This window comes from Penicillium hordei, assembly GCF_028827395.1.
Source record: "Penicillium hordei strain IBT 12815 chromosome Unknown utg000001l_segment0_segment0, whole genome shotgun sequence".
In the NCBI taxonomy this organism is placed as follows: domain Eukaryota; kingdom Fungi; phylum Ascomycota; class Eurotiomycetes; order Eurotiales; family Aspergillaceae; genus Penicillium; species Penicillium hordei.
In genome coordinates, this window is record NW_026623142.1 from 1,675,584 (window position 1) to 1,698,496 (window position 22,913).

The window sequence follows — 22,913 nt, forward strand, 5'->3', positions numbered from 1 at the left end:
CAAGTTTGGGGAGAAACTGGGGGAGGAGAAGATGTTCCTTTTTTTTTCCGTCCGGTTATACGTTATTTGCATTTGCTCTGATTGGTTGGTGGTTGCGCCGATTTCGGAATCCAGGCCTCTATTATGTGGGGAAATAGGCTTGGTGTCTCTACATATATGTAGGGCTATACAACCTCTCACCTCTCAATGATCCCTCTAACAATGCATCCTCTATCGGGCTAAATTCTGATGTTCTTATAATTTTCCCTCTGACTTCCATCACATATCTGACAGGAAAATATGCCACTTCGAATCTTTGTAACCGCGACAATGCTGGCTACTTATCGTTCCATCTCTTTTGGCAACTTCCAGACCACCAGAGAACATCTGAAAACATGCGCCAAACTTAATCCATGAGGGATAATGTGGCTTATTGTGCCTTTTCTGCGTCATCTCTATCCGTCCGATCTCCACTGAGACTGGGAAGAATGGACCAAACCATTCTTTATCGGCAACGACGTGGAAGTCACTCCGGCTGGCTGGCCACAAGGAATGCCTGGGAATCGGCGGTGATGGGGTCTTGGGGAATGACATCAATCTCAATCAAAAAGAGCCGCAACATCCTATGGCGAATTTACCAGGATGCATGGCGGGTCAAATGTCGTCGAATGTGGGAGTATATCCCACTAGCCCTGTCGCTACTTTAGCCCATGAAGTGCGAACAATACAACTGCTGAGACAGGTGAAAATAAAAACAGAGGAAGAAGGGTTGGTCACGTGGCATGTGGATCATGTATTCTTTATTAGCCATCTCATCTGTGGCATCTGTGATGCTTACCAGCGACTAAAGTTAGATGCCAACTGGAAGCCCGCCGAGATGATAGTAAAGACTTTTTGAACGGACGTCGATCTCTGGATCTACTATGGAGTAAGATGTTTCAAGTAGGCAAACTATCACCCTGATCTTAATCAACTATGGAGTACGGAGTATAGTTTAACAGTAACAGACTGGAGAATTCTCGGTAAATTACGATATAGGCAGCAACTTATTCCTTTATGGAGTATCATTGCGACAATAGTCCTATCAAAGACCACTACAGGAATGATCTGCAGGGACCAGATGATATGATCCACCACCTAAGATTATATGGGAGCCTCGATATCTGGTAAGACAGCTAGCATATACGAAGTACAAAGTAGGTTGTCTTGGTCGTGGAGACCATGGAGCTTGTATATATTGTTGTATGTGTCACGAAAGAGATGTCCCATTAATTACCCTCCGCAGCGTATTAATCAAGACACATAATATAGATCACTGTGAAGCAAGTAGTCGTTAGCAAGGAACAGCTAAGAAACAGCTAATGTATTTCACCACCGAGCCGGCCACGCCACCGAGCCGGCCACCGCAAAACACATAGTAAATGCGATAAATTACAACTTAATATCTCAATAACTACGGTCTATAGGGACTTCTCCTTATAGCCTTCTATTTTCTAGATGATATCTAGTCTCTTTAGGGAGGTTAAAGAAATTTCATAACTTTATGATTCCGATATATATAATTCAGCTTTCTACAACGTAATTTTCGATAATTTTCGAAATCATAATAACATAGCCTTCTACTCTCTTTAAAATTGATATATGGTGCTAATGAGTCTTATCGATGGCTATCGACAAATAAGGAGCTAAAATAAAAACATGGTTGTTGAGATATAAATGTAGAATATATCGCAGTTACTATGGTGGCCGGCTCGGTGGTGTGGCCGGCTCGGTGAGAAAATACCTAAGCTATGACTGGAAGAATTCTTTGCACAAGTTGAGCTACTATCCTAATTTGTAACATTTTGGAATAGGATTAAATCTGACAGGGTCGAGATAACATTCAATGATATGTTTTCCCCATTGGGTAGGCAGTAACAAATAGGTGCAGCATGTACAGCCCCTCTATAACAAAGCTATACAGAGCGGAGCACAGCGCACAGTAAGGGGAAACCGAGAAGGTGGCTCAGATGGAGACACTTAGTGCCAAATTCAGACACAAAATGGAACACAGCTTTCGCCCAGTCTCCTGACAGGATCAAAGCTATCAGAAATAGGGCCTAGTGGGCTCATCTATAAACCTAATGCTCGGCTCAAGGTGTCTGAGTTGAACCTCAAATGAGCCGTCATCGTCAGTATCATTTCCCACAATAAGCTACGATGGTAGGTTTCTCTGGAAATCGAATGAGAAAGCTCCCCGTTGTCGTGGTTTTCTCTCTTGTCATCTTCTTTATCCATCAGCTCAGCTATGCCGAAAATTTTGCCCTCGCCGGGCAGTTGTCCGAGTCTATACAGATAGTCAACAGATGCACTTTTGATGCCCTCGAACCTCTCGATACCTTCCACCCTATAATCAACTCCAAAATACCCAAAATTGTCCACCAAATATGGAAAACAACCAACATCCAAGAATATTCTACAGAAATAAAAGCATCCCACGAGTCATGGAAGACCATGCTCGAGCCCCAAAATTACACCGTCAAGCTCTGGACTGATGACGACGTTCTCGAACTTATCAAGACCAAATACGCCTGGTTACTATCGACATATATAAGATATCCTCACAACATCCAACGAGCCGACATCGCCAGACTGCTTGTCGTACATACGGAAGGTGGTATATACGCAGACCTAGATGTTTACCCTAGGTCAGCTGAGCGGATACAATGCCTCAAACAGCTCGGTTTGCAAGCTATATTCTCCCCTACAGCAGGCACACTCGGCCTAAGCAACCACTTCTTTATGGCCGAGCGTGGATCTCCACTCCTACAGTGGGTGCTCTACGAGGCCAAGCGGCGAGGGCTAGCGTCGCGACGGATAGTTCTACCATACTTAGAGGTCTTTTGGTCTACGGGGCCGATAATGTTGACAGCAGCGTTCAGGGAATACGCTTGGATATATGGTACGCTACGGGACAACGTAGGGCTGATAGACGAAAAGTATGGCAGAACAGTGATAGAGCATGCCGCTGGGCGGTCTTGGCACGGGGCGGACGGGCAGGCGTTGAATTATATTGCGGATCATGCGCAAGTTGGGATACTATTAAGTGGGGTTGCATGTGTATTTACAGTCTTGGGGGTTATCTATGTCGTTAGGAGATACCGTGGCAGAATCACTACTAGATGATCTCCGGGACCACAGGGCCCTCCTAAACACTGATCTGTAGAATGGTATTAAAACACGTAGAAAAGGAACACCCATCTAGACGATTGCGAGATGTGTGTTAGTAGTATATTTTGTACATATATAGCTTTCCTTTTAGCAAAGCTAGTGAGTACATCGATTTCTATTCTTGCCGTAACCCCTAAAACATACTAAGCCATCATGACAACGGATTTGGATCTCTAGACCAACATTCGACGATGCAGCTTCTATACATGTCTTCGCGGAACTTGTATATCATCATACAAGATGACATTAGTCGGCACCTGTTTAGGGCTAAACCCTTGTTTTCGACATATGCCTCTCTCCCTATTCCAAAACTTCGTCTCGATTATGTCCACCCTTCCACTAGTTTTGGCATTTTCCGGCTTCCTACCGCTCATAATGAGGACCAAGGTCAACCTTTTCCAACTTTAAAGTCTACCAAAAGGACATAGTCACTCAGACTCAGGAAAGCGAGATGCAAGCCCCCGAGAAACCCGACTTACGAAGAAATTCCAAAGTCTTGTAAGAAATATGTGGTTAATAAATTGGAGGAGGAAATTAAAAAAGCCCAGAAGCTTGAAGACCTTCTTGTCCACCTACTTTCAACCGAATTGATTGCAGACAAAGATCTGCCTAAACTTGCCCCGATGTGTGTGTATATTGACTCCGGTAATCACAGAGAAAGAGTCAAAATGGTTGAAGCTTAGCTCGAAAATGCAGGCCACGGCAAACTTGCCATACTCCTACCTATAGTGGGGTTTCTTTTGGTATAGGGTGCAAACGAAGGCCTGCATTCAGCAGAAGGTTCAGGCCTTGCAGATTTCATCAAAGCTACTTCTATCTTCCGAGGATGAAGCAAAACATGCGTCACAATTCGAGATTACAAATAACAGCTCAAAGACCTCAATAAAGGCATTGGGCTCTTTCCAAGAAGAAGTGGGCTAAAGAGGGCTCTATAAAGAGCTCTATATTCTAGATGGTTCATATATCCAAAGACGGCAAGAGCCCTAGCGAACCAAACCTAAAACTACGTAACTGGCCGACAATGGTTTAAGCTTAGCTTATTCTGTCACATTCTACCCAGCTTCATCTCTGCTACGGGTCAATTCTCTACTATGGGCAACGGCAACAGCAACCCCAATATGAAGTTATCCAAATCTGCAAAGTCCGATAATGACAGGACCACCGAACCCTCGTCAACCGAAATGCGTTCCCAACAAACACCACCAACATACGAAGAGAGTACACAGGATGTGATGAAGAAATACGCAAAGCAAGTGGAGCAAGCCAAGACCCCCGAGGACCTGTTGGAACCACTTTTGTCAGGCATAAGTATCCATGAAAAACGAAAGCTGATTCAAAATGTTCCAGATGTAGTCTTTATTGATTATCAGGGCAAGACATGAAGAACTCTGAACCTTGAGACTCGGCTTGAAAATGTAAACTTCGACGAGCTTGCTCAAAGGGTAGTCTACCGCTACCATTTACTCAACACATCATCGGACCGAGACTGGTGCAAAGAACTGATTACGCTGGATATCACGCTGCGATGGATTGTCCAGCGCAGAATATGGCTTGAGCAAGAAGCCAAAGCCCTACAGACATGTCAAACTGAGTATATGTCAAACTCGGATTTATATAAGCTCGATGCCTATGAAAAGCAGATCAAATCCCTCAACTCAAGATACTGGGATAGTCATAGAGAACACTGGGCCAAGTCAGACGGAATATGGAGCATGTTGGCGAGCCGAGCAACGAAAAGGCAGGGAAAACACGCGGATTGGTATCTCTCGGGTGTGCTTCGTGAAGACGGTGCAAATCGAGGGGGATGTTGTGGACAGATGTGGATGTTGCGAGAGGCCACGAATGACTGTCAATATAGATGGGGTCTGTGGTCGAGGCCACTGTACCACAGCATGCAGTTGCTACCTCAAGGCTCACAATATTGACGGCGAAAAACTGGAGATGAAAGACGTGAATGAAGTTCACTTCACATCTCTTAATAGCCTAGCCACGCTTTGCGACTACTCAAGGGATATATCTTCTATTTGAATGGGATGGAATGAACATCACACCGGATCAGGAGTTTGCTTGTGCTGAAAATATTGTTTGGCCAACTTGAGTCACGTCCATGGGTGCTTAATGGAGTAATGTTACTAATCGGCTATTCAAGCAAACCGGGGACTCAGTGCTTGATATTTGATGTTCCCTGGGCAGTCATTGATTTGTCTTCGCTTCTCAAAGATTGATGTAGCTAGAATAACCAACTGCCCAAGATTAGCTTTATCATGTGTTTTCTTAGGTGGATGTCATTTGAAATAAGAGACAAGAAATAAAGATCTCCTCAAATCATTCGTTAACTAGGGAAACTTCATAAACTCGGAGTAAAACCACCAGAGGACACCGAAGTGCCCTCGTTCCCAAGACAAATGCCAATGCCATACCATAACGCCTATCGTCACACAAAGAAAAAGAAGAGAAAACAAGGTAAGGCTCTGATCATACAATCACAGACCACTGTATGCCAAAGACATTCCATGGCCAGTTCTTCATCAACATCGGCGCAAATTCACAAACATCGGTGGAAATAAAACACATGGGTAGAGAAAAAAAAGACACTGGTCTAAGAAATTTGTTGTCTTAAGACTCATCTCCCTCGTCAACCACTGCGGCACGGAGTTCCCAAACCAAATCGTAGCATTCAGCTAGCAGGTTATTGACACTGCCCTGGCCCTCCGGGATATCTGGACCCACATAGAATTTCCCATCAACTCGCATGTTATCAATCGAGTTGAGCTGTTTCGGTCAGCTTTGATACACAAGCAATGTGGACAGTTACATACCTTCATGCTGTATGGGTAAAGTTCGCGCGAATTTGCAACACCCCCAGACTCTTTAACTTCAATCAAACACCGGCGGAGAGTTTGAAGTTGGTTATAGACTGGGAGTAGAGCTTCAGATACAGGTTCTGATGAAATCAAAAGCGCATAGATGTATGCATAACTGCGACGAATCAGGTAGAGGAGCGTCTGATCATATGTTAGCCAAATCCACCAAAGAATGCCCGAGAAAAGATGCTTACTCGCTGCGCGTGCAGATCCGCTGGCTGGCCCTCAGCATCGACGAAATTTCCATTAACGCGTGCCTCATCAATTCGGTCAAGCTTTCGCTGGTATACAAAAAGGTCGGTTTCGCGCAGCGACCAAGCTTGTGTTACAGACAAACGATCCAGTTGGTTGCGGATTTCCAACAATCGTTCGTATTGTTCTTGAAACCGTGCATCAATTTTGCCCTCTCTGTATTTGAATCAGTCGATGTCCGATCATCCCGTTGGCAGGCTAGAACATACCGCTCGAGCACAATTTCAGTCCACCGCCAACACCTGTGAATCAAAGACTTGAGGTCGTCCTGCCCTGCAAGAACATTTCCCTCCTCATCCACAAAGTTGCCGTCCTTTGATGTATTTTCGATTTTCTTCAGCTGTTCTCGAAGCGCGTTTACTTCCGAAGCTGAGAACTAACAAATCAACCATCAGTTAGTACTGATCAGATAGATTATACAATTACTCGATGCCATACCTTTGACCGAGTGTTCACAGCTGATGTCGACCGCAAAATTGAAACCAGTGTTTCGTGTGTCTGCGCCAAGGGAGGAGCCAATACGGCAAGACCCTTCTGCAACTTCGCCAGTGACTGTTCACATTGTTCCAGACGGCTTTCCAAGAGTGTGAGAAGAGCCGGTGAGTATGTGTTTCGGCCACGCTCAAGAGTTTCCCGTGTAGACTCTAGTGTCTTGGTGATCGATTTCAAATCCTTCGAGCTGTAGAATCCAGCCTCTTCAAGGTGGTCGAGTAAGCGCTACAAAGTTGTTAGTGTCCAGGGCGCTAAGCTAACAAGCAAAGCTGCAAGAGATCGTAGGAGTAAATACCTGGATAGTAGTCGCCAAGGAGTATCTAGCAAAATGTCAGTCACAGTCATAAGATGGCGGGGTAAAGATATTGTCGCTCACACTGCGGGAGCTTCGTTGTTCTTCCCAACTGTCAAAAACAGCAGGGAGATCAACTGGAAGCAATCATCCAAGATATAATCCACTATCATCGAGTGTCAGTCACCTCCAAAGTCAAGCGCGCGATCTATTGAACTCACGGCGATTGTGTATCAAACGGCGATCTTGCTCTTTACGAACCGAATTGAGCTTCTCAACTTCTGCGACCACTTCCTCATAAAGTGGTAGGACATCGCGGGACTTTACATATGAGGACTTGTCCCGTTTGATTAGGAGCAGCGCGTCGCGGGTTCGGAGCAGGTTTTCAAGGATGGGCTGCTCCCGCGGATCCAGCGGGACCGGGATGGCGGGGGACTCCATGGTTAGAGAATGCGATAAGTAAGCACGTTGGAAAAAGTAAGGTTGGGAACAGGTTGGATAAAAGAGATAAGTTTCTTTGAAGGTAAAGACAAGTAGAACTGATCGTACGTTTGAACCCCACCGGGATGTGATGTCAATTAATGAATGGATCGATCGATAGGGAGATCCTGCAGATACGACCAAATCGCACGGGCCCCGCCGCAGTTTACTGGAGGATTATGTCATCTCCATCATTATGTCATCTGGGTCCAAATCCGTTTGTGGCTTAGCGTCAAGTCACGAGGAGGGGAGTAGGCTAAACCCAATTAGTCCAAGCCCTAAGCGAGGGCTTTTTCCCACACACGGCGCGTTTGCCCTGTTCGGGTGTCTATCATTGGCGTTCTCCTCTCTTCTTCTTTCCCATCCCCAACTCTCTTCAAGACACCCAGTCCGGTCAACACCACCCGTCGACATGTCTACCGCCGAGCTCGCCTGCTCTTACGCCGCCCTCATCCTGGCCGATGACGGTATTGAGGTCTCCGTACGTATCCAAAATTCCTTGATTTTGGTGGGATAGTGGAGGCTTGAAGATCGCACTTGAAGCTCTATTTACTGTGTGAAATTGAGCCTTGAGAGAAACACAACAAGCTACTGCAAAACCACTGGGATCAAACAACGATTATGCGAAAACTGTGACTGACCTTTAATCTTCATTTAGGCCGACAAGATCCAGACCCTCATCTCTGCCGCCAATGTCCAGGAAGTTGAGCCCATCTGGGCTTCCATCTTCGCCCGGGTAAATACCTGATCCCATTCCACAACCCGCGCCAATATCGAAACAACCCGAACATGGCCGCGCGCGACAATTTAAGATTCGATAACTAATTCGATTTTCAACACAGGCCCTCGAGGGTAAGGACATCAAGGATCTCCTGACCAACGTCGGTTCCGCTGGCCCCGCTGCCGCTGCCCCCGCTGGTGCTGCCGGCGCTGCTGCCCCCGCTGAGGCCAAGGCTGAGGAGAAGGAGGAGGGTAAGTTTTGATATACACCTACTTGGTTTGTGAGTCACGGTACTAATCCCCACTACAGAGAAGGAGGAGTCCGATGAGGACATGGGCTTCGGTCTCTTCGACTAAGCGTCTTATCTCCGTATCGAATTTAAAAACTCGTTTCCTTTTTTCTCTATTCCTCAACCTCTCTTCCCATTGCCGCATAGCGGCGCCCTCGACGATTCTCTATTGTACTCGATACACCACGACCCCAACTACGACCTAGAACCCGGGGAAGAAAAAAAGAAAATTAGCAAAAGAATTCAAACGGACACGGACATTCAATGGAGACTGGGTGCTCGGTATGCCTCCGCGTCATAATGTGGCCGAGGTAGACTCGATCGGATACCGCTGCGATTCCGAAACTATTGTTGCTTCCTGGATTTTAGGGGAATTGAAGAAAGACGTTTGGCACACTTCTTGGTTTGTCCATGATCAAAGTTCTGCTTTGGTCTGGCGAGTAGATGTATGATTCGTTTTCTCGCCCTCCACATGGATCAGCTAGTTTAGTTTGCTCGGTCCTCGTGTTCCGTCTGTCATGCGACCATGAACCAACAACGAATGCCGTCTGATTCTTATATGGGGTACTTGTTCGTAGGCCGGTGACGTAGAGCCGTAGGGCTGATAGTCGGCGTTGGAGCTCCTCGCGCATTGATGTTTTCGATCTCATGTGATATTTCGTTGACCGCACTAGGACTCAGTGGTTATCGCTCAGCAGACTGGGAGTCCTCGTCGACGGTACAAAGTACAACATGCGTATGTAGACGTTGAACCAATATCACCTTGGATCTATAATTGCATCGACAATACCGGTGAGGTGCACGGCTAGTCATTCCAAGGCTGTGCCATCTCGAGAAACACACCCTAATATGTATAATTACATCGACACTATCGACCATATATATCGGATTCAGTCACCAGTTCACTATCAAAACAATCGCTATGCTATTCCAAAAAATTTCCGATGTCCAGCATCAAACGCATGCAAATCATCCCCCATCCAAAGACTCTTGAGCTTGAAAGCAAAGTTCATATTCGACGGTATATAAAGAGAGGTCATTGCTCTAGATCAGAGAGCAACTGTCAATATTTAAGAGATCGCGGAGAGACGAGGTTCCTGAACAGCGTAGATCCGGAATTGGAAGAAGATGACCGCATCCTCAACCATAGTTCCCAGCGATCCAATCAACCATGGAAGATTGGTGAGGAAATATTCCTTCTCTGTAGAATGGCAAAGAATCTATATCCGCGCCGTTAGCTTGCGTCCAGTTTATAGTACAAATTGCAGTATCACTCACCCCTGCACCGTAAGTCAAGTTTCCTAGAAGAGAGAGTATAAAGAACAGAAGTGACAATCCTAGAGCAATGTCAACACCGGCCTCACATGTGCATCGAAAGACAGTAAGAGAATACCTTCGCACGACTTCTCACTGTAGTTTTTGTAGATCTGAGGTAATCTCGCTCTGCAATCAAAGTCAATACCAACTTATCAGCCCCAACGAAATGAGTTACTCACCCTAGATAGCACACAGCACTGAAATACCCCAGCACCAACCCTCCAATAGCCTGGTCAGAACCATTGTTGTTCTCCAACGGCGCCGGCGCCCACATCCCCGTCTGCCAGGCCATAGTCCAACCAGCCATACCAATGAGGAAAATCCCAGCAACACTAGCAAAATTCTTAACCCACGCCTTACGGCCATAATCATTCTCCTCAACAATCTTGGCCAGGGTATCTTCGACCTCGCTCTCGCGCCGGTCATTAGCGTGATAACGGCGCAGTGAGCCCGACGACCGGCGCCGCGACTCGGAAGACGAGAGGGAATCGCTGAACCGCCGCCCCAACAACGGGGTAGTCGGGTCTGGGGTCTCTGTGGACGAGCGTCGGCGGTGGAAAGGCTCGGGACGCGAGTTGCGCACTTTATAGTATACACACTGCGTGATCAAAACGCCGTCTGCGATGCAGAAGTATACTGCGATCGCAACGATCACGGGCACGAGACCGCTTAGTAGGCCGCCGACGAGGTTTGCGACATCGCCAATGAACCAGACAAAGACAAAGAGGAGAGATATGGCTTCTGAGTTGCCATTGCGGTAGTTTTCAATGAGTTGAGGTACCTATAACAGTATTGTTAGATATGAACTGTGCCCACTTTGGCTTTCGAGGTGCGAATCTGGTTTATCGCGCTTGTCAAACATACCAAAAGGAAAAACCAGCAGGTCATAGAGACTGAGCCCAAGAGACCAGATGCAGCCTCACGGGCTGTTAAAGGTATAGGGCCTTGTTCCATGCTTTCCATGCTCTGCGACAAATGTGTGTTGGAGTGAAAGAAAATTGCGCAAGAGATAAGAGGCTATGACACAATCTACTTAGTCCCGCTATGTCCAAACTTTCAAGGGTCCAAGCACATACAACGTAGGGAAAATCTCTTAAAATATGTATAATATGCTAACCATATATATCTAAGTATATGTGTATATTAGCATGTACAGATGGTTTTTTTTTTTTTTTTTTTCTTTCTTTTTTTAAAAATCCAGAAACATCCATGTCAATTGACTAAATCTATCAGCGCGGGATGATACGCATCAGCCAAGCATTGGAGGATTTCCACAGCCAATGATACACTTCTTCATGGTCATGCAAGTCAAGTCTAAACTAGAATATGTGCTACATATGTACTCCGTACTAATTACCTAGTATGATCAATGTGAATGTGCAATCTGCTTCAGTTATTACTCCTATAAGATATAAATCCTCAGTTGAAATGTCTCAAAGGGGTGTGGAAAACATGTACTTTGATTCTATATATTTTTCTCGAGATAGACAATTGAATAATTCTCTTTTTTAGCATGATATATGCTGACTTTTGCTAAAAAAACAATATATATATACCCATATCCCCTCCGTGTGATTTTTTCAGTTGACCGTAATTACCTAGATAATCCAGGGCCACGCTGTAAATGTTGTACATAGAATTATTCAATTATTTTCTATCGTACTCGGACTAATACAGAATTCATGTCCGTCATGAAGTTGCATTATTCTCCTCGCATAATCGCGAGTTCGTCCTCGAGCATGCTGACCGCAAAATCTCCAAGAGAGTCCTTGATAGTGCCGTCTAACAGTCGTTGGCGGGCTGTTTCCGAGATTGCCCCCATGGCCTCTAAATAATTGGTCAAAGGCGCATAGTCCACAACTACTTCGCTCCAGTTGCCTCTATCGACTCCGTATTGAGAAAGGAAAATACGAAGAGTTTGCAACCCCTCGCGCGTGAGCCACCCTTCAAGGGCTGCCGGGTCCCTGAGTGGTGGGCGTGAGTGTGGGATATCGAAATGCTCTGTATCCACGTCCTCATCTTCAAACCCATTAGGCTCTTCGTCGTCTGATGGTACATTGGGAGGGCGGGCGTCGTGGTTGATCTGACCGAGGAGATCCTGCAGCCAATTTTCGCCACCTCCAGCAGGAGCTGCATACATGGGTGTGGGTTCGGATTGCTGCTTGTAGGCCTCGGATTCGTAAGGGGGAAGAGGGTCGGAGGAGGATAGTCGACCAGCCACAAAGTGGTTTGGAAGATGGGTTGTCACTTTAGCTATATCGGACAAGACCACATGACGAGCGATGTCCAAAGTGATCTCTGGCGGATCGTTAGGCTCCTCGCCAGAGATAGAATCTGCGACTTCCATAATGAGAGAAATAGCCTCGGGGGTATTCCAAAGATCCTTTGCACGGGCGATGTAGAGTTCAGTAAGCAGCTCATGAGCGCCTGTAGGAGGCATCTTGCCCCATATTTGCTTAGGAACGTGCTGGACATCAAGTTCCTGTGTTAACCTGCTGAACACCCACGGGTAGTGAGACATAGCGAGATGCAGCTGTCGGCGACATTCTTGGGGCTTGTTCAACCGGAGGTAGGCTATTACCAGCGAGCACTGAATATTGGGGAGGTCGGCCCAGTCGCGACTAAAGCGTGTCTGGGTACAGAGTTGCACGAATTGTGCGTATTCTCTACCTCGGAGCGCGAGGTGGTCGATGAGCAGTCTCATGCAGTAAGGATCGCTAGTATCAAGACTGAGCAAGAGCTTGGCCCATTCGTAAGCGGTTCTCCATGTGCCCTTCATTGCTAGGTTGGAGATGTACCTCCACCCAACAAGCCAAAGCTCTCGGTTCTCCGCGTGTATGAAATCAAGTCTGGCCTCGCCTTCCTTGAGACGATTGGCAAACGAAGAGTGTACTGAGCGTCCGATATTGAACAGAGCTCTTTCCATCAGATCGGCAGACACAGCATGGTCGCCTTGGTGTTTGGCAATTTCCGACACTTGGAGAAGCGTAGAAATATGGTACGGGTTGTATTGGAGGTGTCCGATGAGTCTCTGTGGGTCCATAGATTCAACACAGAGGTCGAACTGTCGTTGTACATCTTGGTAGGCAGTATTGTGCACTAGACGGTAGAGAGTCTCCCCGGAGGGAAGCTTCTCTACAGTCTCCATGCCTAGCCCTCCACTTGGAGCACGAGGCCACTCGTCTTTGCCCTGCATAAGAACATTGCGTCGTAATGTAACTCCCGCAAGACTTTGACCTCGGCTAGCTGGACTGTATCTTCCCGTTAACGCCTGAGCAAGGTCGACCATTTGTCGATTGCGATCCCGACGACGGCCCGTTCCATTATCCGCTGGCTGATCAAAGTTTTCTAGAACAACATTTCCAAACAGTCTGCGCATCTCATTCGTTGCATTGAGAAATTTGGGTTCGATGCCGAGCAATTCGCTTGTAGTCTTTGGAAAAGAGACCTCGGGGGTGTGTTTGGTAGATATACCCGTGCCAACTGACGAATGCCCACCCGTCGACAACTCTTTCAACGCCCGATCAATTTCATCCAGATCTGCTTCGTTTGATTTTGAAGGCGGGGTATTGGCGGGATCGGAGGTTTTGGCTGCCTTCTTCTTTTTCTTCTTGTTGCTCTTTTTGGGCTTTGTTGGGGTTGGTTCAGGCTCTGGTGTCTGTGTGCGGGGTTCCTCCTCAATTTCCTCCTCTTCCTCCTCGTCCTCATTTTCAGCATTCAGCAAATCAAAGGCGTTGAATTTCGGTTTCGCGGGGCGCGGGGCTTCGTCTTCGCTTGACTCATCTTGCTGGTCGGATTCTCGCTGTTGTTCTTGTTCACGCAGCTTCTGCAGTTTTCGGATTGCTCGAGAAGACATCCTACGCAATGAGGCAAAAGCCTTTGAACGTATGGAATAAAAGCTGCCTGCGAGAGTGGGAACAAAAGAAGAATGCTCCGAAACAACACCGCGGGGAATGACGACAGACACTAATACGGATTAGCGCCCTTTTGGATAACATTTACACGTGACTTTCATCTTGAGGAGACCTAGCTCCTTGACAAGCTTGAAACTTCAGATACATACAATCTCGGGGCTATTATCTGCCTTGCATAAGGCACAAAAGTTTATAAGCTATCATATTTACTGCTGGACTAATGCGTCAGGCGACTGTTCAGGCCTGCCGTACTGCTCGGCGTGCACCAGTATGGAACATTGCCGCTAGACGGCCGTGCCCTTTGACCTTCAACCAGCTGCGAGGTATTCGGCCATATTCTGGCGGCAGACGCTCATCCCACACTCCGGTAGCTCCCCAATCATCTATGCATCGCCGCAACCTCTCCCTCGCCGTTATCTCGACCGTCGTTGCCTCCGGGGCATGGTATACCTACCAGGGTGATACGGTTAAATCGGCAGCAACTCAGATCCGGGGTTTTGCATCGAGTGCCCTCAACTCCGCCTACGCAGAAGGACCTGCCGAGTCTACGCGACGTGCATTGCTAGTCAGCGGCGATCAATTCTACACCGCGACACTCTCCGGAGACCAGCCTCTTGCCAAACATACAGATGATTCAGATCGCCAAGTCCTAGAGATGTTGACTCCCGAGCAGGCGACCCAAAAACTTCGGAAGAACGAGGAGTCATATTTGGTCAACCGGGGCAAGGGTGTTGTTCGTTACGATGTTGTTCAGGTTCCTAGCAACTCCCCCATTGAGGACGACCATGCGGAGAAGATAGTGGAGATTCCAGCATCCGTGGCTGCTGTTAGTAATGGAGAGCCGAGCAGTGACTGGATGTTCTGGGGAGTTTTTGACGGTCACTCGTACGTTATCAAGATTGGATACTTATAATGCAAGTACTAACTATAGATCAGGGGCTGGACCACATCTGCGAAACTGCGCAATGTTTTGATCTCATATGTGGCCCGTGAATTAAACACAACCTATAAGGCTGCTTCTGCCGATCCATCTCTCCTCGTGCCAACATCCGAGGCTATCGATGCCGCCATCAAGAAAGGGTTTGTCCGCCTCGACAATGACATCGTACACGAGAGCTTCAAGGAAGTCCTGAAGTCTAAATCTCGACGGGTTGCCGCCGAGCTTCTTGCTCCTGCTCTATCGGGATCTTGTGCTCTTCTCAGCTTCTATGACTCCCAGTCCAAAGACCTCAAGGTTGCTGTTACCGGAGACTCTCGCGCAGTCCTGGGCCGTCGCGGTCCTAGCGGGAAATGGACTGCTACTGCTCTCTCCGAGGACCAGACTGGTGGCACCCCATCTGAAATTAAACGTTTGCGCGAGGAGCATCCCGGCGAGCCATATGTGACCAAGAATGGCCGAATTCTCGGCCAGCTTGAACCCAGCCGCGCTTTCGGTGATGCTTTCTACAAATGGAGCCGGGATGTCCAAGATACGATAAAAGCGAAGTTTTTTGGGCGCACTCCTCATCCTATGTTGAAAACGCCTCCCTATGTGACTGCCGAGCCTATCATTACTACCACCAAGATTGATCCCTCCAAGGGTGACTTTGTCGTCATGGCTACCGATGGTCTGTGGGAGATGCTGAGCAATGAAGAAGTTGTCGGCCTGGTTGGTCATTGGGTTGAGCAACAACAATCTGCTGCTGCAGCAGGCACAGGTAGCAAGGCTTGGTTACAGAGCTGGTTCGGATTCGATAGTCAGAAGAAACTGCCCGTGGAAACTGCAACCGACGGATCGACCGAAGGCCAACGGCGTCCCATCCGCCAGCAGCAATATGATATATCTGGCGCGGCTACTCGATTTGTTGTCGAGGACAAGAACGCAGCAACGCATCTTGTGCGGAACGCAATGGGCGGAAAGGACAAGGATATGGTGTGTGCGCTGTTGACGTTACCCAGTCCTTACTCTCGCCGATACCGGTATGGATATCCTTTTCATGACATTTAGTTTTCAGCAGTTTGGCTAATTTTTCTTAGTGACGATGTTACTGTTGAGGTCATCTTCTTTGGCCAGGGCCCTGATTCGCGCACTGTGGAGGTCAATCAGGAAGCGAGTGCCTCAGAGCAGGCTCCGAAGTCAAAGCTTTAGGCATCCCTTTTGTTTTATCTTTTATTCGTGACATTTCCAAAGCATGTTGAAGGGTGGCGGGATTTCTTTTGATACGTTTTGCAATCTACTTTCTCCAGTGGTCATCGCTCCTGGGTATATGGCACAAGGCCAAGACAAGATACTAGGCAATATGTAGTTTCTCTAATCTTATGAACTATCTACAATGTCCCTAGTTATAAATAGAAAAATTGTCTGTGTGTTTTAAGCCTTTTAGCTCCTTCGTACTCCGTATATTGTACACAGTAGAGTGATAAGCGCTGCATGTTTACTGTACGATCATTCCCATTCCCAGCTGTACTTCTGTAGCTACTAATTGTGGCTTTACATACAATATCCTTAATATCATGCTGAGCCACCTGGGCATGTAAGTCAGATTATTAAAGTCGCACGTCGTCAAGTATACAGGCCGCATACGCCGCCGACTATTCTTGTGTGAGAAGTAAAAAAAAAAAAAAATATTGTACATGAATGCGGATGGGCAAAGATAGTGATGCTACACAATGAACCTCGAAACCAGTCGATGAACTATGTGCATCTTGGATTGCCATTTCGCAGGGGGATTGGACCAAATTATGAACGTTGACGCGCAATCCCAGAGCCTATCCGAACCGGCTCATAAGATCTGTACCAGTCGCCCAGAGGGCATGGATTGAATCAAATCTGACACGAGCTTGCTGTCAAAATTCGGTGTAAAAGTGGCATCCATCATGATGAACCTCTGAAATTCATTTGAAGCCAGCGCGTGGGTAGCTCGTAACTCTATAATGGAGCATGGCTGGAAAACAACCTTCGATTCATGGCATAGGGAAGAACCCATTTCATTCCAGATGAAACGTTTCCCGCCGATGGAATCAGCGTAAGTTTTTCAATTGGAAAGGGTCGTTATCACCCGGCTTCTCGAAAGCGATGGATCTCTCGTTGAAGCGGTTTAATGTCACCGGTGAAAACACCTTATTGTCCAGTATCCAAGTCTGCAGCGTAGCAAGATTGGTACTGGTAATCCAGTAGAGCATAAGCGCAGTTGGCATCTCTTGAACAAAACTTGCGAAGCCAATATAGCAGGTTAAAACTATGACAAATGCCCGCAATCCGGTGAAAGAGATCTGCTTGTACATCTCGGTCTTTGAAAGGAGCGGGATCTCCTTCCAAGGCCGGACTTTCCATCCCATCAGAACGTTCCCCAAAATCGACGCAGTCAGAAAAACTGGCAGCACGCCTGTTGGGTCACCGGCCAGCAAATCCGGGAACCAGAGAGCGCCCTCGTTCGCAAGAGTGGGCTCAGTGGTTAAATGCAGAGATTTGGCTGCGGAGGCAGGGTCTTGCGACGACTCGATGAACGATGACAGCCAGGCAATGATGCCCTTATCGTTGCCGCTCATCCCGCGTAGACTCTCCATGAGCGCAATGAAAACAGGTATCTGCAGGAAACTAATTGCTTTGTGCTTGCCGGACACTCCCCAACGCTTATGAAGCTCAGCTGTTCGTTTTCTTATATCGAGCATGGCTTTTTTCTTTGCTTCAGCACGTGTTACAGTCTTGAGACCCATAATGTCTCTGCGCTGGCTCGAATGTATCTCTGCATATCTCTTTACCCAAGCGCTTAGAATCGGCGATATTTTTTTTTCGCGATGGCGATGGAGTCGAGAGTATAACAGGATGGGTAATCCAACAAATGTACGAACAAGAACAGCCGTTAAAGGAATTGAGGCAACCCATGGTAAGCATGAAACAGTGTGGACGCCGTGAATAAATGCAGTAGAGCCGTCTAGTGCAAGGTCGAGAATGGAGGATGAAGTTGATCTTGTTGGGTGGAAGTGTCGAACTTGTGAACGAGGCAATTGTACGATTTGCCGCGGTAAATGTAGAGCCTGTGCCGAGCGGAGGGCATACATTACTGCTGGCGAGGTGAGGATGAGATATATAATAAAAGATGGCTAGAAAACCTGAAGCTATAAAAGCTGCGGAACGGAAATCGGAGATCTATCATGTGACACGTATGAAGTTACTTCATTGGCCCGACTGATCAAGTTGTTGACAGCAAGAGAGGGGGACCATTTTCCGACTTGTTCTCAAGCTTGACTTCAAATTCTCTTACTATGTGTGATTTCTGATGAGGTCTCTTTAAATATTGCCTTTTCACCATGGCTCTCTTATCAAACGCCGTTCTGGCCATTCTGGTCCTCACCGCCACGGCTATCCTGCTTCCGAAGCTAACAGGCGTTCTTCTCGGTCTAGTCTTTCGGGGAGTGGGCTGGCTAATATGGCGACGAACACGGTCTCGCCGTGAATATGTGATCGCGCGGGCGCGATCCGAAGAGGAGGAGTTACACGCCTCACGGCCGAAGGGTTCACCAACTTCATCACCGCGGAACGGGGCCGAAGATGAGGACTGGGAGAAGGTGGATAGCTCAGGCGCAGGCGGGGTACAAACTGCAACTGGCAGTGAAAACAGCGGCGGTATTGGCGACGAAAACAACCAGAGTCCGGAGGACTGGGATGGGATTATTGGGTTCTTCCACCCATTCTGGTATGGCATTCTCTACACATATCAAAACACACAACGCTGACTAGTTGCTACAGCAATGCCGGCGGAGGCGGCGAACGAGTCTTGTGGGAAGCCATACGTGCAACACAGAAACGCTGGCCTAAGGCAATCTGCGCTATCTACACGGGGGACCATGAAGTCAATAAAGCCACGATGCTGGAGAAAGTGGAAAACCGGTTCAACATTCACCTGCATGCGCCAACAGTGGTACTTCTATACTTGACGACCCGCAAGTATGTTGTTAGTAGCTCATACCCTTACATGACGCTCCTGGGGCAGTCGCTGGGGTCACTGGTTGTTGCCTACGATGCTTTCACGTTACTTGTACCGGACGTTTTTGTTGACACCATGGGCTATGCCTTCACACTTGCTCTGTGTAAATGGTTTTTCCCAACGGTGCCTGTTGGCGCCTATGTTCATTACCCGACCATATCAACCGACATGCTGGCCTCTCTTGACGATAAAAGTGGGGTGCAAGGGATCAATTCCGGCGCAGGGAAGGGGTGGAAAGGGAAAGCTAAGCGTCGGTACTGGGAGATCTTCGCCAGGCTGTATGGCTGGGTCGGTCGCCAGATCGATGTAGTTATGTGCAACTCGTCCTGGACAGCTGAGCACATTCGCACCCTCTGGGGCACCGGCAAGAAAAGCAGCAACAGCAGCGGCGACGGGACTGCATCATCTCCAGCGGTGGTGTTCCCTCCAACAGCAGTCAGAGAACTACAATCAAGTATTGTCGTTGACGTGGAGAGCGAGAAGACTCGCCAGCCTGTTCTACTTTACATCGCCCAATTCCGGCCAGAAAAGAATCACCCGCTAGTATTGCGCTCGTTTGCGCGATTCCTACAAGAACGAACAAACAACCCAGCCTATGAAGGTCAACCCGCTCCACGTCTTGTGCTCATTGGATCCGTGCGCCATTCCAGCCCTGATGAAACCCACATCTACAATCTGCGCCTCCTGGCGCATGAACTCCGCATCCGCGACCATACCACCTTCTTGTGCGACGCCAGCTGGCCTGTCATGCTGTCACATCTCCGTACCGCATCGGTTGGCGTTAATGCCATGTGGAACGAGCACTTCGGTATTTGCGTCGTGGAGTACCAAGCCGCTGGTCTCATCTGTGTGACACACGACTCGGGCGGTCCACGTGAAGACATTGTCGTCGATTTGGGCGACGGTGCAACTGGGTTTCGTGCTGAAACAGAAGAGCAGTTTGCTGCTTCTTTCGAGGCTGCCCTTGCTCTTCCGGAGGCAGAGAAACTTGCCATGCGGCAGCGGGCTCGTCGCTCAGCTCAACGGTTCACCGAAGAGGAGTTCTCCCGCAAGTGGCTGGATCAAGTACAAAAGCTTGTTAAGGCGTCGAAGGTTTAACTTTGTGATATCCCCCCTGGAAATAGACAAATGGCATTTCAATCTAGTTTAATGGTTCGCTGAAACAAGAAGTCAATTCTATGATAACAGCCCCTAAAGACTGTACTTAACTCGTAATAATCGTAAAATAGAAATAGAAGACGTGGCCAAGGCTAAGACTCGTGCATAAAAACAGACATCTTAACTAGGGCAACTTAAGCCTTCGAACTAGAAAGTGGGGGTGCCTGCAATACAATGGATGACAGTGCGGACACCCTGACCTTCCCCCTTTAATCGCTATCACTGGCCTCTCCACCATCCGAGTCAGCTCCATTGCCGGTATTTTGAATACCCTCAGCCATAATATACTCGGTTTGTTGAAGGGTCTTCTTAATCTCGTTATTGTTGAAGACCAGCTCGGCAGGCTTCTGGCCATGCTTATTCCGCACTCGAGGGTCACAACCAGCCTCACACATCATCTTGATCATGGCCTCACCCAGTTCTGCGTCTTTATCGTTGGCGTACCGCACTGCGATATGCAAAGGCGTGTCCTTGTCCAGCCGGGTCAACGGGTCACACTCGAAGAATTGAATGTCAAACAGGGCGTCCATGGTATCATCTAACCAAAATAAAAGAATTAGCTTGCATGAAACATTGGCATTGAAGAAGTGGCAAAGTAAACACGTACAGCTGCCGTACTGGGCACAGATGTGCAATGCGTGATTTCCCATGGAGTCTGTCAACTCGTTGAAGAAGTGTGCCACTTGCTCGTTTGATTTCTCTTCCATTTCGTTCAGTACTTGCTCAATTAGGTGGGGTTGATCCCGGCGGCAGGCCTCCACGACCAGCTCGCGGGGTGATGCGCCCTAAATCATAGCGGCATTAGCATTGATACTTAACAAGGGTCTGTGAACAGTATGCACCTCGTCAGCCATCTCTGTATATGGGTTCACAGAAAGTCCGGGTTACCCGAGAGTGAAGTCGGTAATACAGGGATTGGTGCTCAGGTGTAATAGAACGCGTAGAGCTAGTTGTAACAGGGGTCGGGCGTTTTGTATGGGTATTTTGCCGAGCAGAATAGGTCTTCCACAGGGAAACAAAGTAGAATATGTATGTACAAGCTGGACTGCAGGTTAGACAGGCATCCAAGTTCCTGGCAAATACTACAGGTTATCGGAGTTGTCCCCCAGGGGACGGCCCATACGCGGGCCGCCTGGATATACAATTCTCCGGATCAGATTTGGATTTAGCCGCGCGCCTAGACATCTCATCGACGGTGATGTTCTGCAGCTGACGGTGACTACATTGTTCAGCTGCTGAGAAGCTAATTTACTCCCAGTCTAACTTTCTATCGCTTTCTTTGCCTTGCCAACGGCATCCTCTAGCCAGATCATCAAGATGCTAGTCTGTATGTGCTATCTCCGAGTTGACGGTGTCTAGCGGCGGTCCAGAACAGAAACTGACTCCTCCCTCTAGTCTGCCCCAATTGCAGTAATGCGCTCACCATTTCCAAAGCGGAGTCGAGCACTAGATTCCCCGCGGGCGTGAACCGCTTTGAATGCCGCGTCTGCCCCTACGAAGCTCCGCTGGAAAAGAACTATTTCGAGAAGAAAGATATGAAGCAAAAGGAAGTGGACGATGTCTTTGGTGGCAAGGAGGAGTTTGCCAATGCTGACAGTGTCGGCAGTAAGTTCTTTTTGCTATCTTCTCTCAGAAGTGACATGCCCGTTAGATATACCGAGCTAACATACTCTCTTTTCTTTTTCCTTACAGCTCAATGCCCCGCCGAAAGCTGCAATGGGGAACGTGCGTACTTCTTCCAGCTGCAGATTCGCAGTGCAGATGAACCGATGACTACATTCTTGAAGGTATGTCTCCCTCCTTACGTCTAGCGTGAGGTACCCGTGTCTGACAGCTCCAGTGTACTTCGTGCGGTGCTCGGTGGAGAGAAAATTAGAGTTGGGCGAGGCTGGAAACAAGTCACTCGCATTGCTCTTTGCTTTCATTTTTGGGTTTTATTACAGCGAGGTGCAAATGGCGCATTTACCAAGTGTTTTGTGGGCGTATGTAACTCAAAAGCTATCAAGTTGATACAACGATACCCAAATTTAAAATTGATCGACGTCACAGTCCAACGCACAGATTATTTTATGATCTGCGGAAACTTTTTGGTGGACATGGATCTAAATTTTTTATGCAATTTTATTATCTATCTTTTTTTATTGTGGCTTTAGATTTTGCGCTTTTTGACTATAAATACAATTGGTCTAGTACAGATATAGAGCCCGACATTAGTTTCTAAATCCGAATATCCAAGACCGAAAAGAAAGGGAAAAAAAGAAGTTTCATGCATGACATTGTTGGTGGGATAAGTTGGCGGTGAGAGTGTTGCCCCTCATCCGCGGGGTCCTAAAAGACAAAGTGAAAAAAAAAGTGAAAATTTGGATCAAGACATCCAATATCGCCACGGTAATCAATACTGGACCAACAGAATATGGAAGCTACGCAAAGTAAACAATGCAAACTACAAGTTTTTTTACCCAACCACTCTGCGTTGCTGCCCAGTTCAAGCGTTTAGAGCCACATAGTGGGCTGGGACGGAGCCGATGAAAAAAAAAAATTCGCACGGGGTGGAGTGCCATGGCAGGCCACAACCAGGGAAACGGAGGGGTGTTTCAAGCACCAAAGTAGACAGTACTTCGTATAATATGGATAACTACATATTGTAGCATGTACATCTACATCAGCCCACCAACCCACTTTGCAAAATCTGCGTACACAGGTAAGGGTTAGAGCCAATCAGAAGCCCTAACCAAAAAGGGCTTGGCCCCACCTGCTGACTCGCCTCTCTCGCTTGCCCCTCCATATAAGGATTTCCCCTCCTCCCCTCTCCCACAGACTTTTCTTTCTTCCTCTTGTCTGCTACAGTGAGTATTTCCTACCCCCCTTACTGCTTTTAGCTCTTCCTCTTCCAACTACTCTTACTGATTACTTTTGCTCAGTACCTCTACGCGTTCTGCCGTAGTCTCTGAGCAATTTTTCTACAGATTTTTTCTAGT

General features: G+C 47.6%; 10 protein-coding genes across 10 annotated transcripts; 5 read left to right on the forward strand and 5 right to left on the reverse strand.

Annotated features, from left to right (window-relative positions):
- Positions 1-3,617: 3,617 nt before the first annotated feature.
- Positions 3,618-5,217, forward strand: N7537_000623 (uncharacterized protein; the record flags this gene model as incomplete). Its single annotated transcript, XM_056891681.1, is given in 5 exon segments — positions 3,618-3,860; positions 3,919-4,031; positions 4,298-4,541; positions 4,590-5,037; positions 5,048-5,217. Coding segments are annotated over 5 exon segments (1,218 nt in total), but the record flags the coding sequence as incomplete, so codon positions are not given.
- A 588-nt stretch (positions 5,218-5,805) lies between these two features.
- On the reverse strand, positions 5,806-7,595 carry N7537_000624 (uncharacterized protein; the record flags this gene model as incomplete). Its single annotated transcript, XM_056891682.1, has 8 exons — positions 7,311-7,595; positions 7,174-7,255; positions 7,093-7,117; positions 6,744-7,022; positions 6,515-6,681; positions 6,248-6,461; positions 6,009-6,194; positions 5,806-5,961 (listed from the first exon to the last, which is right to left on the reverse strand). Exons 1-8 carry the CDS (start codon positions 7,528-7,530, stop codon positions 5,806-5,808), a joined length of 1,329 nt encoding a protein of 442 aa, XP_056756677.1. The 5' UTR covers positions 7,531-7,595.
- Positions 7,596-7,765: 170 nt separating this feature from the next.
- On the forward strand, positions 7,766-9,151 carry rpp1 (ribosomal P1 domain-containing protein; the record flags this gene model as incomplete). The annotated part of the gene is made up of 4 exons (XM_056891683.1): positions 7,766-8,050; positions 8,228-8,305; positions 8,412-8,541; positions 8,600-9,151. The coding sequence occupies 4 exons, from the start codon at positions 7,766-7,768 to the stop codon at positions 8,644-8,646; spliced, it is 540 nt and encodes a 179-aa protein (XP_056756678.1). The 3' UTR covers positions 8,647-9,151.
- A 498-nt stretch (positions 9,152-9,649) lies between these two features.
- N7537_000626 (PQ-loop repeat-containing protein) lies at positions 9,650-10,859 on the reverse strand (the record flags this gene model as incomplete). Its single annotated transcript, XM_056891684.1, has 5 exons — positions 9,650-9,799; positions 9,858-9,916; positions 9,973-10,022; positions 10,076-10,677; positions 10,761-10,859. The coding sequence occupies 5 exons, from the start codon at positions 10,857-10,859 to the stop codon at positions 9,650-9,652; spliced, it is 960 nt and encodes a 319-aa protein (XP_056756679.1).
- A 739-nt stretch (positions 10,860-11,598) lies between these two features.
- Positions 11,599-13,752, reverse strand: N7537_000627 (transcriptional repressor TCF25 family protein; the record flags this gene model as incomplete). The annotated part of the gene is made up of 1 exon (XM_056891685.1): positions 11,599-13,752. The coding sequence occupies one exon, from the start codon at positions 13,750-13,752 to the stop codon at positions 11,599-11,601; it is 2,154 nt and encodes a 717-aa protein (XP_056756680.1).
- A 278-nt stretch (positions 13,753-14,030) lies between these two features.
- Positions 14,031-15,938, forward strand: ptcF (type 2C protein phosphatase ptcF; the record flags this gene model as incomplete). The annotated part of the gene is made up of 3 exons (XM_056891686.1): positions 14,031-14,695; positions 14,747-15,769; positions 15,827-15,938. The coding sequence occupies 3 exons, from the start codon at positions 14,031-14,033 to the stop codon at positions 15,936-15,938; spliced, it is 1,800 nt and encodes a 599-aa protein (XP_056756681.1).
- An 872-nt stretch (positions 15,939-16,810) lies between these two features.
- N7537_000629 (putative mitochondrial export translocase Oxa2) lies at positions 16,811-17,506 on the reverse strand (the record flags this gene model as incomplete). The annotated part of the gene is made up of 1 exon (XM_056891687.1): positions 16,811-17,506. One exon carries the CDS (start codon positions 17,504-17,506, stop codon positions 16,811-16,813), a length of 696 nt encoding a protein of 231 aa, XP_056756682.1.
- Positions 17,507-18,100: 594 nt separating this feature from the next.
- On the forward strand, positions 18,101-19,875 carry N7537_000630 (alpha-1,2-mannosyltransferase ALG11; the record flags this gene model as incomplete). The annotated part of the gene is made up of 2 exons (XM_056891688.1): positions 18,101-18,486; positions 18,540-19,875. 2 exons carry the CDS (start codon positions 18,101-18,103, stop codon positions 19,873-19,875), a joined length of 1,722 nt encoding a protein of 573 aa, XP_056756683.1.
- A 269-nt stretch (positions 19,876-20,144) lies between these two features.
- N7537_000631 (ankyrin repeat-containing protein ANK1) lies at positions 20,145-20,789 on the reverse strand (the record flags this gene model as incomplete). Its single annotated transcript, XM_056891689.1, has 3 exons — positions 20,145-20,473; positions 20,543-20,720; positions 20,778-20,789. 3 exons carry the CDS (start codon positions 20,787-20,789, stop codon positions 20,145-20,147), a joined length of 519 nt encoding a protein of 172 aa, XP_056756684.1.
- Positions 20,790-21,229: 440 nt separating this feature from the next.
- N7537_000632 (DNA-directed RNA polymerase III core subunit RPC11) lies at positions 21,230-21,819 on the forward strand. The gene is made up of 4 exons (XM_056891690.1): positions 21,230-21,262; positions 21,331-21,540; positions 21,628-21,722; positions 21,776-21,819. The coding sequence occupies exons 1-4, from the start codon at positions 21,253-21,255 to the stop codon at positions 21,809-21,811; spliced, it is 351 nt and encodes a 116-aa protein (XP_056756685.1). The 5' UTR covers positions 21,230-21,252; the 3' UTR covers positions 21,812-21,819.
- The last annotated feature ends 1,094 nt before the right edge of the window (positions 21,820-22,913 follow it).